This window comes from Pholis gunnellus, assembly GCF_910591455.1.
Source record: "Pholis gunnellus genome assembly, chromosome: 23".
In the NCBI taxonomy this organism is placed as follows: domain Eukaryota; kingdom Metazoa; phylum Chordata; class Actinopteri; order Perciformes; family Pholidae; genus Pholis; species Pholis gunnellus.
In genome coordinates, this window is record NC_136550.1 from 10240094 (window position 1) to 10257294 (window position 17201).

Consider the following 17201-nt stretch of genomic DNA (forward strand, 5'->3'; position numbering starts at 1 on the left):
ATTTAAGTCTGTAATATTTTCTGTTTTCTTGGGGGAAGGTGTAGAAGGGGCGGGCAGTTCGCTGCGAGACCTTGACATTACATCATCAGATGGTCAAAATAAGTGTCGAATGTTTCTGTAGTTCACAGCGGTTGCTCAACCGGAGCAGAAGAGTTGCAGGTTTGCAGTAGCGAGGCGGTACCTCCGAGAGGCGCTGTTGGATGTTAGATCGCATCAATTACACTCCAGTGCACCGACTCCTCATTCCCTGTGTTCTCCACCCATAGAGCAGCGACATCTCACATTTCATTTTTTTCTCAGCTGAGCAATTTCGACAGCAAAGCAGCGGTAAAGCTTAGCGCTCACTCGAACAGGCTGTTTTAGGACCGGTGAGCAAGATAGGACTTGCACTGCGGATGAACTTCGTCGGCAGCTCCAGATATCAAATGCTAACTGATTGTGTTTTCTTTTTCTTATGTTACACAACACTGACTGTGCTGTAGCAAAGTGCTGAATGAAAGCCCTCCAGTGCTGTTAAGTGGAGGTGATGTGACTCATAACCCACTTTGTCAGGAAAATAACATCACAAACATCTCCATCAGAGAATGGCTGCTATCTTGCCATTACTGATAGTTGTGTATGCTATTTATTGTTGCACTTGTGCTTCATTTCCCACAATTCCCTGTCACTATATATTTCCTCCTTCCATGCCCAATGCTGTACCTTTTTAAGGAATAGTTACAAGATACATTTGAGCAGCAATATATTGTATTTTTTGATTACCTGAATACATTATACCCAATAGGCGACCATATTGATTTTTTTTTTTTTGGTTTTTCTTCTGCAGGAGTTTCAATCTGCTCTTTTTTTAACAATTTCCTCAAGAATCAGTCTAACCTCCTTTTAAAAAGTTTGGTACTTTCGCCTGTCTAAGCAAAAGAGGAGAGGGCTTGATTGGGAGGGGAGAGGAAGTGGGATGCAAAAAAGCGGGAAGAGATCAGTGCCATGCAGCAGAATCCCTTCTCTGGAGAGGAGAGAGGGATGGAGGGAGGACTGGAAGGACAAACAGATGGAGAGGCGACAAAAAAAAAAAAAAAGGGAGGCCGGCGCGAGGAAAAGGCTACCCTTTCTCTCACCAGATGAGAAGAAGAGGGGCAGCGAGAGATAACAGAGAGAACGGAGGAGAGGGAAAAAAAGAAAGGACGTGATTAGAGGATAAGCAGAGATCATCCCTCCATTGTTGAAGGGATGGAAAAACTGACCCTCCCTCTTCCTCTATTTTCATCCTCCCGTACCTCTTTTTTCTTTTTTTTTTTGCATGCTTTGTTATGAGCATTGTGGGGAGCTTGAAGAGGATGGAGGGATGGCAGAGAAAAGCAAGAGATAACATTGCTCCATCCTGTTATACATCCCTCTTTTCCTCTCATCTCTCCACCTCTCTACCTTTCCCTCCATCTCTCCCGCTTTCTAGTGCTGCACCTGTGAAATGCAGAGGACGTGAGATAGAGAGAGAGAGAGAGAGAAGATGGAGAGACAAAGAGACGGATGGAGGGAGGGAGGGATGAAATCAGGGGGGTAGAGCCTCGCAACATTAGCATGCTGAGAGTGTCAGCACTCTCCTCTTTTTTTCTCTCCCTCCATCCCCATCCCTCTTTCCATCCCTCCCTCTGTCTCTTTCTCCTCACTGGTCACTGCAATTATACCATCAAAACACTCCAGCCTGAGAGCATAATAGCTTCCCCCTGTGTGTGTGTGTGTGTGTGTGTGTGTGTGTGTGTGTGTGTGTGAGCGAGCGAATGTGTGTGTTGTCATGAGAGATCAAAAGAAAGAGATGTGTGTGTGTGTATGTATTTGTGCATAATTTAGTGCTATGCATGGTGCATTACATGTGCATGTATGACATGAAGGGCAGCTGTTGGTGTGCGGATGCCAAAAACTGGCTTTGCAGCATGTGTGGGTGCACAAAAGTGTCTGTGTGTGTGTGAGTGTGTGTGTTTGTGATATGTGTGTGTGTGTGTGTGTGTGTGTAAGTATCTATTGAGTCCTACCGGCTAGAAAAACTGCTTCTCCAACCTCTGACCAAACACACTCTTAAAACGCATGCTAAGAGACCCACTTTACATGCGTGTGTCTAGTGAGTTTCTATTTTCACACACACACACACACACACACACACACACACACACACACTAATGGATGCACACAGTCATGGCTTTGAGACACAAACCGTTATGACCTACATGCCCAGTGGGTCATCATTAAGCCAAACAGCACACTCTGACACCTTCGGCTGTCCACACACACACACACACACACACACACTCTCTCTCACACTCTCTCACACTCTCTCACACTCTCTCTCACTCTCTCTCTCTCCCCGCTTTTGTTTTTGTTCCCTCAACTTCCTCTATCCCTCTCCCCTTCCGCCCCCTCTGTCTCTTCCTTTTTCTCTCATTCTCTAACACACACACACACACACACACACACAATCCCCCCTCTATGAGCTTGTTATCCCTCTCTGTCCGTTCGTTTCTCTGTGTCACCTTGCCCTGAGCTATTTGAGTACACTTCTGTCTCTCTCTCGCACTCCCATCTCCCTCAAACACACACACACACAACCACACAAACACACCCATTCTCTTTCTGCCTGTCTCACCCCCGTGCTCTGCTCCAACCTGTCTGTCTCTTTCTGTTACTGTCAGTCTTGACATATGTCGTGTGTCTCTCGGTGTTTAGTTCACTTTATATCGGGGCCTTATTGTTAGGTGAGCAGTATCGCCCAAATCATCCTAGTATAACTGAATAAAGTGAATCAACACATAACACAGTTTAATCATTAAAGACCAAAGTCTGAAAAAATAATGACGTCGCAGGGATGTCATCAGGGTTTTTTACAGCAAACCTGTATTGCAAACTTTGGGTGAGATGTTTGAAACAAGACGGCCTTTAGGGGGCAAGACGCTTCTGTTGAGTTGCATTATGGGAAATGTAGGATCCAATGTTTTTTGGAGCATGTCCCACACTGAAAGTGAGGATATCTCAGCCTCTACATTTTGCTCAAACATGATCAAATGATGGTGTAATTCAGGTTGGGTCCCAAAGAACATAAAGAAGATTACCATGTATTTATGGTTTAAAATGTAAATGTACATCAAATGTACATTTAGTAATCAAGGGTGGGGCCACAAAAAAAATACATGAAGTAAAAACATTGAAATACAATAAGTAGTTCTGTTTGTTTAGAGTTGCCTTATTGGTGCTGTGAATTGAGTTTCGAGGAAAACGTCTTCTGTCGTGGATTATATTTGCTTTTTGAGGAATCACAAATGAGTTTCAAATGGGTTCACGGAAGTCTGCGAACAGAGAGCTTCACCCAGGAGACTGCTGTGTGTGTCTCGTGTGGACACATTTGAAGTCAAAACCTAATCAAGTCATTTTGTTGTCCAAACATAACCGAGTTCTCCCGCCTAAATCAAGTACTTTTGTTGCATTTTTGGTTTTGGTTTTATTTCAATTTTGTAGTCATTTTAAGCCAAACCATGATGTTTTTTACTAAACCTAACCGAGTACTTTTCTTTCGTTCTTTTTGTTTGTTGTTTAGTTTCAGTTTCGGAAAATATGTTTCCCTTGAAACATAAGTGTTTTTGGGAATGTCATTTTGTAGGGGACAGTTGAGAGCCAGTGAGCGACCCCTTTCACACTACACATAGTCATTTGACCCAGTGGTGATATAAATATATTGATTGATGCAGCTTTAATTAGGCCTCTATCTCTCACATAGTCCCTTGCTTTATGGTATTGCTCTGACTTGTTTATTGCTTTCTCTTTATTATGGCTTACTCTCCCCCCTCTCTCTCTCTCCCTTCCTCCCCCCCTATTCCCGCTTCTCTCTGCTCCCCACTTTTTCTATCCTCTCTTTCCCCCTCCCTCTCACCCCATTGCTCTCTCCCTGCACGTAAATCAATGAACATACACTTTATGCCATCTATTGATCCTTTCATATCTATCCGTCCTCACCCCCTCCTGTTCTTGCCCTCTCTATTCTCTGTTTTTCACTCTACTCTTCCCCCATCCTTTTTCTCACCCCTTTGAATTTATAATCTCCCCCCTCTCTCTCTCTCTCTCTCTTTCTCTCTCTCTCTCTCTCTCTCTCTCTGTCAGTCCCTTTCTCTTTATATCTCTCGCTCTGGGACGTCCTATTTATATGGCTGGCACCTTCACTCTTGCACTGAAGTGTGTGTATGTGTGTGATTTAGAGAGTGTTTGATGTTGGTCTAAGTGGTTAACATAATACGAGCCCTCTGAGAGATGACGTTACCGCACTCGCACACACACACACACACACACACACACACTCACGCACAATTTCAGGCTTTTTGGGAGGCTTTTCTGTGAACAATTTGTGCTTTTTAGTATTCTCTAGCCTGTGCAGCAGATCCATGTATTATCCATCAATTGCATTCTCCCAGTCCGCCACTCTGTCCAATGCACACACACACACACACTTCTGCTTCCCAGAATGACAAAAACCTGGTATTATCTTTTGTTATTTATTATTGCAGGTGGAGCCATCATTCCGTGACCTCGCCGTCTCTCGCCCTTCTCCCCCTGCATATGTTTTTATTTATCCAGACTCACTTTCTCTCTTTCCATACCCTCTCCTCTTCTCTGCGTGTTTATTCAGACACATCTCCCTCTTTTTCTCTCTGTACCCCCCCCCCCCTCCTCCCTCTGTACCCGTGTGTCCAGCTTTTGTTACCAGCCTCGTTTCCATAACAACTGCGACCTTTCAGTCAGTGCCTAACCATTTTTAATCAGAAGTAGAAAAAAGACAGAAACGAGATGAGACAGACAGAGAGTGAGAGAGGGAGGGCGTGAATTTGGACGGATGAAAGAATAAATCATTCTCAAAAAGCGATAATAGGAGGTATCGCTGAACAAAGTTATAAACTGGCCCCGGTCTCCGTTTGGAGGCTCAGGTTGGGCAACTTTCCCAGCAACAGGTAACAGATTGCTGCCCAAGGTTAGGCATCTACATTCATGTTTTTCTGGAAACTAAATATCTCCGTGCGATGAAAGCAACAAGGCTGAGGTAAATCATTGTGGATAGTTCAAATGAGACTTCAATAAAGAAAAAAAAAGAAATGTGTGGTGCACCTGAAAGGCTGTGACGAACTGGGTGTTTTTCCTGTGTTGCGTCAAAACATGGTCCATTTACTCTCACAATGGACTGCCACAGGCTGCTGTTTACTGTCAGTCATCAAGAGTCCAACACATGGTTGAATTTCAGCAATATGACATCAAAAGCTAAAACGTAAATGATGGCAGATCATATAATATTTGCACTTTTAAATTCACCCAATGGTCATTTTCCATCACTTTTTTTTGGTGCATTTTTTACTTAAATTAGAGGTTATTTTGTAATCAGATTTGGTCTACAGTATAGGTTCATTCTAACCTGTTACCTCAATTCTGTAAGAGCTGAAATTGAATAAAGCTCATATGGTTACAAACTGTGTGATGATGATGTCCGTTCTGTGTGGCGTTCAAAGCAAATTCCTGTGATGAGATAAAACTGTTAATGAATGACTTTCACTGTAACCTTGTGTAGCTGAGAATATGCTGCAAAAAAACAAAAAAAAATCTGTAACTCCACTTTTGTGATGTGGTTTCAGCTTTGCAGACTTTGTTCGGCCTTTAGAAAATGCTCTTCAGTGGTCTTGGTCAAGGTAGACTTCCAATCTGTGGATGTGCCTGTGTGCTAAGAAGCCATCTGCAACAAACTGTTGCTATCGTGAATTATCAAAAAAAAGCTAATGACATTAATTTGAAATCAGTTAGCATTACTTCTGATCATTTAAACCAGCCTCTCTCTCTCTCGTGTATGTCTGTGTGTGTGTGTGTGCGTGCGTGTGCGTGCACGTACTCGGGGGGTCATGCCAACATGGGAGGGACCGGACCGTCAAGTGGCCAGCTCTCGAGCCCGGCCGCCCGCCCACCGCGCGCTACTCCACACCGGGAGCAGCGCGTGAGGATGATGCCAGCCAGAGATATAGATGGATTGGCGAGGGAGGGGGAGAAAAAAAAAAACCTGCACAGTGACACAACTATAGAGTAAAGAGGAGGCTGGCTGGTGCGTGAGAGTAAAACTGCGAGAGTTGCGGAACAAAGGACAAATAATAGAGCGGAGGGGAACAGGAAAAAGCCGGAAACTCGCTGGTTCTTTTTCTGCCCGCACCGATGTCCGAGGCCCGCCGGGTGCCAGCTGAAGAGAGTCGACCGAGGCAGAGCGCTTAGGAACGGCCACTGGAGCAGAACGCGTCGAGGGGGGAACGGACACCGCTGGAGCTCTTCTCTGTGACTGAGAGTAAGTTCATTTTTAAACTTCAAACACAACATATTGTTTGACATTTTACACGTTGAATAAGCTACGAGGGTCTGCTCTACTGGTCTCTCTCTCTGTGTGTGTTTTATTGTTTTTTCCTTTCACACTGCGACATTAGTCCATCGCTGCCAATTAGTCACAGGAAAGCGACACGGGCGCGCGCACACATACACACGGATAAACTGACAGCTCGTGCGTCCAAATGGTCAAAGCGGATTCCTCTCGCGTGGCAGAACCGGCAGATGTTGCCACGCGGTGGCTTCAAACATTATATAAATTATTCAAAGTAACGTTATTTGAACAGCGTAGATAATTGATGGATTGATGAATAGATAGATAGATAGATAGATAGATAGATAGATAGATAGATAGATAGATAGATAGATAGATAGATAGATAGATTAAACATTATAAAGGCTTGGCAACATTTGACATAATTCTTTTTTTTTTTTTTTAGATCAAAGTCATAACCTGTGTAAGCCAGGACAAATAAAAACAAAAACAACTGTAATAATGTTAGCGCTCCTAATTAAATTCATTTTAAAACTGTACATTTTAGACATTTTAGTTTTTGTTAAAACACACAGACCCTACTTACTGACGGTGAAGCAATAGTTTCACCACAAAATTATAATTTTGAATAAATGTCAACCGCTTGAATGCAGTAGGCCGTCTAGCCTAATATTTGAGACATAGAGGGATAACCTGTTGGACTATATGAAAATATCCTATGTGTTAACACATGCTATCAACATCTACACCCAGATAAGAATTTACAACATTATTTACAGTAATGGGGTGTGTGTGTGTGTGTGTGTGTGTGTGTGCTTTATTCAGTGTGAGTTCCCTCTCTTGTCAGTTTTCCCAGTGACAGCTACAGCAGTCCAACAGTACCATTCTTAAGTCTAATCTAGTGGTTAATAGCTTTCATTTTCATTGCTCAGTGTTCATATTTTATGCAGCTTTCCGCTGGCTTTGAAAAGCTAATCTGTCCCTGATATAAGCGCATTGGCTGGTTTGCCATCTGGGCTGTATTATAGTAGAGAGGACAGCGCATTTGAATAATTGATATTTAGCTATTTATAGTAGGATTATTCCCTTCATGTTGTACCGAGGGACCTATGCACTGGTCAACTATCCATCCATCCCTCTATCTATCCATCTATCCCTCCATCTATCTATCTATCTATCTCTATCTATCTATCTGTCCATCGATTTGTGGTGTAATCAGCTTTAATTCTAACCATTGGCAATCAAGTAAAGCCTAAAATGCTAAATACGGTCTGTGTTCACATTTTGTCTGCCTCCTCTACCTCCTTTAGTCCGTCCTTACATCTGTCCATTTATCATCCATCCATCTTTCTGTTCAGTGAGCGGTAGTGTATCCATCTGAAGTGGATTAGCGGTGTTATCAATGCAAAGTAGGACTGCTGTTCACGCACACACACACACACACACACACACTCTGGCACGTGCAGACACACACACACACACCCACACACACACACACATACACACAGATACATATATACATGCTACTCTCACTCTATTTCACTCCCCAAGGACCATTGACCATTGTCAGCCCTCTCTCAAGCCTCTTTCTCTTTTGTGTGACTGTGTAATGTGTGTGTGTGTGTATGTGTGTGTATGTGTGTGTGTGAGTGTTTGACGGTAAACACTCTGATCAAACAGTACTTAACAAGCTGCCTGCACTGATAACAGGGAGGGAGAGGAAGGGAGGACGAGAGAGGAATAGAGAGGAAGGAAAAAGGGGGAAAGGGGCTTCGGGACGGAGAGGAGGTTACGTACTGGAAAAAAAAAAAGAAGGAATGGGAATGTGTGTTTTTGATCTGGATTAAATAGTGAGATGTACTGTTAATCACAAACCCAGCGTTTTGTATTCTGTTCTACAAGCGTTTCCAGGTGTTGTAGGAAGGCCATGCAGAAGTACCTACTCGGGTCATTATTTTCCAGCTTTTTGAAAAAATCGATTTCCCTGTTTTGTAATTGTGCTCCTCGGCAAGGTCCTCGTCCGACACCATCACGCCCCTCCATTTTGTGTTTTTATGACGTTTGTGCTCCAGCACACATTTGAGCGAAACAGGAAAAACAGTTGGACGACAAGCAATGCGTTACAGAGATGGTGAGCCAGATGTTAACCTACTGCAGCACCAGCGCATAGCCCCGGCCCACAGTCTGTCGACTTCCATGGTCAGTTCCGCAGTGTACTGTTTCCTCCTATGACATGTTAGGAAGCCATGGAGGGGAATAAGCAACCCTTTGACGAACTGTTTGGACCGTTTGGAAATTCATCTTCCATGTGCTTATAGCTAAACTTACTCAAAACTCTCCCAATGTTTATATTTTGCAGCTCTATGTAAGGACTCAGCAGCTCATTGCTATTACAAGTGGCTGTGGCCCGTGGTAGGCCGCTGACCTGTTTTGCTGTCCAGACGAGCGGAAGTCATGTGCCAGTCACATCGTGATCTGCATCTATTCACCTGTCAACATGGTGTCGTCTCTGAATATTGTGTACATGTACTGTATTTGTGTATTTATGTATAGATTGTAATACATCCCACATTGCTAACCTCAATCGACACCCAACATATAACACACAAATAAAAGTCCTGTTTTGAAATGCTACCTAAGTATTGAAGTGTAATTAGGAAACTGCACTAAAAGTATTAAAAACAAAAGTAGTTAATGCAGAAACAATGATCCCTGTGATCCTCATACTATTATATTATTTCATTAGGTTATTATTGCTCATGCATTAATATAGAGGCAGGATTTTTACTGTTGTTCAGGTGAACTCAGGACTGCAGATAGTGATTATTTTTATTCTAGATTATTGTAGATATTTTAATAATGATAATTCTTTTTCATTAAAAGATTGTTTGGTTTGTAAAAAAAACTAAAATAGTAAAAAATGCCCCCGAGCCTAAAGTGACACCTTCACAATGCTTTGATTTGTTCTTCTAATATGAACTCAAAGGAACCCGACTGAATTGACGTATTCATGTGTTCTCTCTGGTCCACCCCCTTCTTATGCACATCAGCAAAAACAGTCATTCTGTCTGCCTCTCTCCTCCTCTGTCTCCCCAGTGATGGATTCCCCCACAGATCTTTTCGATGACTCCGCTCCCCAGATGCACGCATTTGCTCCCACCCACAGCTCCACAGATCTCTCTGGAGTTCACCCTCCGCCCAGTGCCGGGCGCCCTCCTCCGGCCTTTAGACCGCCCGGATTCCCCCTCATCCACCACCTCCTCCAGCCAGGCGGAGCCCCCAGGAGGATTGGAGGGCAACTCAACTTAAACGCGAGCGCGCACAGACACCTGGAAGACAGAGATTTGGAGGAAGACAGGGGAGAGAGGGATGGACCGGTGGAGCAAGGGATGGACGGAGGAGAGGACGGAGTGATGGAGGGGGAGGACGGCTTGCTGGGGGTTAAGAAGAGGCACAGCGACGCCGCCCTCGCGGCCGAGTGGAGCCAGGACGTCCTGAAAGTGAAGCGGATGAAGCTGGAGAGCCGACCGAGAGACGGAGAGGCTGAGGTGGAAGGCAGGAGGCGCGAGGGAGGGAGGGAGGGGAAGAGGAGAGAGAGGGAGGAGCTGAAAGAACAGCTGGAGGAGGCGAGAGAGAGACTGCAGGCCCTGCAGGAGAAGGTGTGGAGGGCCTTTGGGGAAAAGCACATGGCAGAGGAGGAGAAGGAGATGAGGTGCAGAAACAGAGGAGGAGGAGGAGATGGAGGAGGAGGAGATGCTGGGATGGCGGAGGAGGAGGACATCACAGAAGGGATGTATGATGAAGAGGACATCGATGGCGGAGAGATGGAGAAGGAAACTTTCTCCCTTCTTTCCGTTTCCCCTTTTGACAACTTCCACAAACAGAGGGAGGAGAGGCAAAAAGACAGAGAGGGGAGGATGGAGCGAGGAAGAGGAGGAGGGTTGCACTTGGAGGGCGTGATGGAGGGAGCAGGGTTGTGGTTGGACTGTGGCGGGCTGGTGAGGGGCGATTGGCACGGAGGGATGGAAGACGAGGGCGAGGAGGGAGGGCAGAAGTTCGCTCAGGCGCTGAAGGTGGAGCTGGGCAGCGCCGTGGCTCGAGTCATAGACCGAGTTCTCCGCCTTTACACCGAGACGCCGGACGCCGCTCCCTCCTCTCCCCCCGCCGCCATCTCCTTCCTCCCGTCCGACGCGGGGAACGACGGCGGGAGAGAGAGGGGAGTGTGGATGGGGCTGTTGACGAGAGGAAGAGGGGAGGACAAAGGGAGAGGCGAGGAGGAAAAGACGGGGAGGCAGGACCGAGAAAGAGAGAAGCAGGTCCAGAAAAGGAGCAACGGGAGCGTCCCGCCTCCGGGACCGCCTCATCTCGCCGAGCCGACAGATCTGGCGATGTCATTGGTTGTGCAAAGGTCAGCTGACATACGAAAAGCCCACCCGCTCCTCGGCCCGCCTCTCTCCGCTCACCTCAACCCCTCTCACCCGAATCTCTCCCTTCATCACCCTTCTCTACCTCGCCCTCCCCCTCTGTCTCACCCCTCACTCCTGCCTCCCGCTTCCCAACCCAAGGACCTCTCCTCCTCCTCCTTCCACCTGTCCTCCTCCTCCTCCTCCTCGTCCTCCTCTTCCTTCCCCGCGCCCCCCCCCCCCCCCCCCTCCGCCTCCTCCCCCGCTCACTCTCCCCCTGCTCCACTACTCCATGCAGCAGCTCTTCTCCCGCTCCCTTCACCACCCTCAGCTGGCCCACCTCCCCCCGTCCCGCAAGGACTATTTGAACTCCGACCCCTTCCTGGAGTTCTCGTCTCACCCCTCGTCTCACCCGTCTTTCCCGCCGCTCCCCCTGCTCGGTCACCTCGACCCCTCCCTCGCGCGCCACGCCCACGGAGGCCGAGAGAGAGGGATGAGGGGAGACGGGGGGATGAGAGGAGGAGGAGGGATGGACGGAGGAGAGCTCTACCTGACTGCTGGGGGAATATCCTTTTGTCAGCAAAGAGGGGGGAGGAATGAGGGAGGGATATGTGTTTGTTCATGAGTGTGCGTGTGTAAAAGGACATGTGTATCTCCTTAACTGGCCTCATGTATACACCCAGGAGGGCTTGTCTCCCTGCCATCTGAAGAAGGCCAAGCTCATGTTCTTCTACGCACGCTATCCCAGCTCCAACACGCTCAAGACCTACTTCCCTGACGTCAAGGTGTGTGTTCCCCGTCACGGTGCCGGAGCCAGGCTTCTGTCACGGCCGAACTTTTGATGATGACACATCAGGCAATGTTCATGTTTTAACATTAGTGACATTAACATAGAAGTAAGATTATTTCATGGCAAGGATCACTTCAGTTTGGTCATTGAAGACAAAAATACACAGAGGGAGGATATTTTACAGTGTAACAGTAACCTTTACTATTAAAAATAACAGCAATTTCCACAATTTTGAACAGAACTTTACTGTAAATGTCCTCAGTGTGAGTAATAAAAGACAAAATGACAACAACAGCACATACAATTTTGAAAAAAATGCCCTTTGCCTTTTAAAATATTTACTGTAGTTTCTGTTTGAATGTCTGTTGATATTATATTTCTGTAATAAGCCAATAATTGGTAAACAATGTGGTATTGTGGTGAAAAGACAATGCTAAATGTTGCTCTCATATATTAGTATGATATTGTGTGAGTATTAACACGTTCCTTTATGAAGCACCATAACAATCCCTCTCTTTCTTTGAGCGACTGACTAAAGCTGTCTTTGAACTCAAATATTATGAACTCTCATTCATAATATGATTATTAGTGTCAAATGATTTTGTTTAATAAGCACCCCTCGCCTGCTGTGCACACTTTGCTCACATTCTGTCCTGCTGTGTTTCCTGTCCACCGTCTAGTTCAACCGCTGTGTGACCTCCCAGATGATTAAATGGTTCAGTAACTTCAGAGAGTTCTTCTACATCCAGATGGAGCGCTTTGCACGTCAGGCTGTCCGCGAGGCTCTCACCCGGTTGGTTTGAGTTGGCACCGCTTCACCTTAAACTCATTGTGCCGCAAAACTTTCGTTCTGGATTTTTTTTGACATGAGCTGACACTGATTTATGCATCATAAACACGAGTTTACATCATGAGTGTGTATGTAAATGAGTCTGTTCGTCCCGTCTGTGTGATCCAGGGACGGTGCACCTCGTCTGGGCCGAGAGAGTCAGCTGCGAGTGGGCCGCGACACGGAGCTTTACCGCATACTGAACATGCACTACAATAAAAGTAACGTCTACCAGGTGAGGAGAGTGTGTCAGTATGCAGCTTGTCTACAGTCCTCGGGTGGATGCTTTGATACCGTATAGTGCTGTCAGTGGAGTGTTTCTTTTATAGATTAAGGACCTTGAGTCTGATTGCCTCCACGTTTTCTTCAACTGCAATACGTTAGAGTAGTTTTTGTAAACATTGGAGCGCCCCAAGGTTACACTTATGTTATATCATCCCTGTTGCATGATGTATGAAGTAATATACAAATAGGATGCACATCTCAAACCGTAACTGCTGTCTATAATGACATGGCCTTGGTTTGTCCGATGCAGGAGGACTTGTGCTCTGTCTGTCGGATAAGAGCTGTGTGAAATAGTTGATGTCAGGGAATGCCTTGCTAAAGAAAAATTGTACTACCAACAAGATGGAAAATATTGCACTTTTATTATTATTATAAAAATGTTAAACTACTATGAGGATTCATTTTCACACACTCTTTTTTTCCCCCCTAATTCTTTTATTTTCATTGAATGAAAAGGAAACTGAAGTTGTTGTGTTTTAATCATTCTCCTGGTTGTCATTAGTCTTAAATAATCACAGTATAAGAGCTTAACTTTGTTTGTTCTTAACTGTTTTTAAATCTGTTTGTCTTTCAACGACCGGTAACTCTAGTCTGTGTGATAAATGGAGTTGCTGTTGCAGCACCTGTTAATGTTAGGATGTACACTATGTACAAATGGAAGGGCAGGAATGGCATTTCCTTGTTATTTTTGTTCTCACTGATGGTATTTGTGAATCTTCTCAGATGCTTCATATAGTATGCACACATTTTGTGGGGGATTTTTTTGACTTGGTGACACTACCACGCGACTAATGCCGAGATAATTACACTGATTCGCTCACAATTAAGACGTCATATTTACACCAAAGTTTCATTGTCTTTGCTCATATCTTGTTTAAAATCTTTGGCCAGTACGGGTATCGAACCCGCGACCTTCGCGTTATTAGCACGACGCTCTAACCAACTGAGCTAACCGGCCATATTTTTCAGAGTTTATGTTCGCCTGTGATTGGATGATGGATGACCGATATTGTTATAGAAGAATAGATGCCATGCTTGGATGTAAAATGGCGATTACAGTGAGGAATCGTTATGGCACAGGAATAAATAGAATGAATAGGAATGCAATAATAGTAATAATAGTAAAATTATTATAATATCGTCAATAACATTTCCACAATGGTTAGAAAAATGTATCCTTTGTGGATTTTCTCTTAACCTCAGTTAATGTCAAAAATGGTTGGCTTCAGCGAAAGCAGTGAAGTAAAAATACTCTCAAAAAAAGTGTTTCCCTCTGAAATGTAGTGAAGTGAAAGTATAAAGTAACTTTTTACAATTTGGAAACTGTTTTTCAAGTGTATGCAACCTACAGAAGTCTGTATATTTATATTTGCTTGTCAGGACAATCCCTCCATAACCAGTACTTATACTCTCAATAAGCAATAGATCAAAGTGAAGGCAGTATTTTAACTTGAACTCACAAACTGAGCTCTAAACTGGAGGTAGAGCAAGGTCCATTTTGATGAAATTACTTCACGAATAGGATCACTCATAATACTTTAAATGTAATATTAAGGATTTTACAATAACATATAAGGATAGTTACGTTATACAGAGTTAAATGGCCAACGATAAGACGTCACATTTATGACAAAGTTTGAATGTCTTTCCCACATATATCACATATCTTGTTTAAAACTTTTGGCCAGTACGGGTATCGAACCCGCGACCTTCGCGTTATTAGCACGACGCTCTAACCAACTGAGCTAACCGGCCATATTTTCCGTTGTTTAGCATCACGTTTTGATGACAGATATATAGGAGGCGATACTATGCTTGGAAAGAAAGATGCAGACAATTATTCAGCTCTCTATTTCTGTGTGTTAGGGAGCCTTACATTTTGTTTTTTAATAACAAATTAAACACTGTTAAGAAAGAAAAAAGCCTCAAGTAAAAGTACCAGATCTTGATATCTTTCATAAATTCAAAGCTAGGCCAAAACTGAAACCCTAACCGCCCTCTGTAGTGCTTGAAACAGAATTCACTCAGCTCATTATGAATCTGAAAAGGTGCAGCTGTTAGAGACCTTCCCACTCACTTCACTACACAGGTGTTTTGAGTTGGCTGGCTGATTAGTCTCCTGCTCGGGTTGAAACTGGGAGCTACGTTGCAGACATTTTGACGAGCACAGGTGTAATCAATGACCTTAATTATGCCCTCGCTCCATCAACAGTACCAGGGCCCACTTACTGTGCACAGACATATCTAACTGTGACTTCACGGAGTCGAGTCATCATAAATGTTATTCTTTACATCTGTGCTTTTCGTGCAACAGAATGAGATGTCAAAAAAATACTATTAGGTACAGTCACCAAACTCCATGCACTGATAGGTGTGTATTCAACAGGATAATCCTAGAAATATCAAGGCATATTCTGAAGTATTTCATCCCTTGACGTTCATATTTCTGTCTGCAGGTGCCAGAGAGGTTCATCGAGGTATCAGACGTGGCTCTGAGGGAGTTTCACTCCGCCATTTGGACTGGGAGAGACAGCGACCCCTGCTGGAAGAAAGGGATATATAAGATTATCTGTAAACTCGACAGTCCTGTCCCAGATGCCTTCAGGCTGCCCGGTTGTCCCGTTGGCTGATAATCGAAGCACTTTCATCTGGTAACATGTACACACATGCATGCACAAAACACAAACTCACTGAAAGAGGGGGATGTTATTAAAGCGTTCACAAACCGTATACGATTCCACACCGTGAGAACTGGCATGAGGAAATCCACTCAATTCTACTATTCGGTTCACTCATAATTCATTCATTTTAAAAAAAAGATAATTTTAGATGTATTTTGTTTCACATAGTTTCCAGGGCATACATGCTCAAATGGACACACACACACACACACACACACACACACACATACACACAGGCATAGCAGTGCAGTGATGGGAGTCTTGTGACTGCACTTATCGAAGAACGTGACCGTACCATTGAATTAACACAGGGCAGGACAGGAATTCCCTCTCCAAACATTCTTCACCATTCAGCCGACTTGTGAAAACAGAGTCGCTGCAGCCACAGAGATGCAATAGACCGACTGATTTTAGATACAATGTCATGGAGATATGCATATACTTGCTGTGCGTGGTGTGTTGCCGTGAGATTGGCTACCGTTTCAAGCGCCGTGCCCTTGGCTACACGTCGTTCACTCACCTGAAAATATAAAAATGCATTCCCTAGAAAGCCCATTCTATCTCAGTGATCGAATATACTGTTTACCAAGCATGGGCACAGCACAAATACATCATTTACTATCACATGATCTGTAACACGTTTCAGATATTTTCAGACAAAGAGCCAACAACCTGAGCATTTATACAAGTTTCTTAGATTAGTCGCCCCCATTTTCCTCCAGACCAGTCGAAACGTTGAATATGATTGTTTGCTAGAAGCGGTTATTGTTGTCTTGTGTGCGGGGCTTCTCTGGAGCGTCAGGAGTACCTTTTTTTTGTTCAGTGCGCCCCACAGCTCTTACATTTTAAACACACGTTCCCTGGCTGTGGGGATGCTTTTCTCTTTCTTTTTTTCTCCACCAACAGAAAGCTGTCATGTTTGCATTAATCCAAAGTTGTTGTTTTTTTATACCCACTTAAGAAATCAGGCTGGGGAAATCTTTAAAGAGAACGTGAGGACCAATCGTAATTAATGTTAATTATATATTGTAACTTTTTTGGTTGATTGTAAGATTTTGAAAACATGAAGTTGCCCTCGTTTTAGAAAACTACCAGGGCAATGGTATCAGTCAGTGGATTTATTATTGCCTGTATATCCATCTCTTTGTTCAATATTGAATTATTATATAACTTTTGTACATGATGGCACAATGTAATGAAAATGTAATTAAAATTCTGCAAAGAGGGACAATATATTGAATTTCAAATAGTAAAAATGAATGTTTTGTTGTTTCCTTGACGTACTGTTATTGTTGAAATATTCACTTCTGTTTTTGTATTCCTTTAACGTGATGCTAAACTAAATAAGCCGGTTGTACAGTCAGCATATATCGACATTCGTCTCCCAAAGGTATCGCAGTAACTTTCACTCTATCTACTGTACATCATGACTCTTATATCTAGAGGAAACATGTCTTTCTGTTCATAAAAAAAGTGTTGATTGACAGCTGCAGATAAAGTCCTCCTCTGGCTTAATCACGCCTCTGTGAGACCGAGCCCGTGTACGTAAACTACTCGTGACGTGTTTTCAACTGCATGTTTCCTATATTTGCATTACATTTCGTATTGTAATCCCTTTTTTTTTCTCGTTGCTTTCATTGGTTTCTCTTTTATACTGTACATATTTAGATCTGTGCCTCATGCAGACTTTGGTGATTTTTGGGTGTTTGAATTTATCAGTGAATTAAAGTGATACCAGGCTTGTGTTGTGATGTCTGCATTCACACACGCACACACACACACACACACAAGCTCTCTCTCTCTCTCTCTCTCTCGTTGGTGTTCAGGGCCTGTTAGC

The 17201-nt window shown here is 44.1% G+C and overlaps 1 protein-coding gene across 1 annotated transcript; it reads left to right on the forward strand.

Annotated features, from left to right (window-relative positions):
* Nucleotides 1–9474: 9474 nt before the first annotated feature.
* On the forward strand, nucleotides 9475–15313 carry prox3 (prospero homeobox 3; the record flags this gene model as incomplete). Its single annotated transcript, XM_079185180.1, is given in 6 exon segments — nucleotides 9475–11010; nucleotides 11012–11350; nucleotides 11463–11564; nucleotides 12250–12362; nucleotides 12528–12633; nucleotides 15140–15313. Coding segments are annotated over 6 exon segments (2370 nt in total).
* Between the last annotated feature and the right edge of the window lie 1888 nt (nucleotides 15314–17201).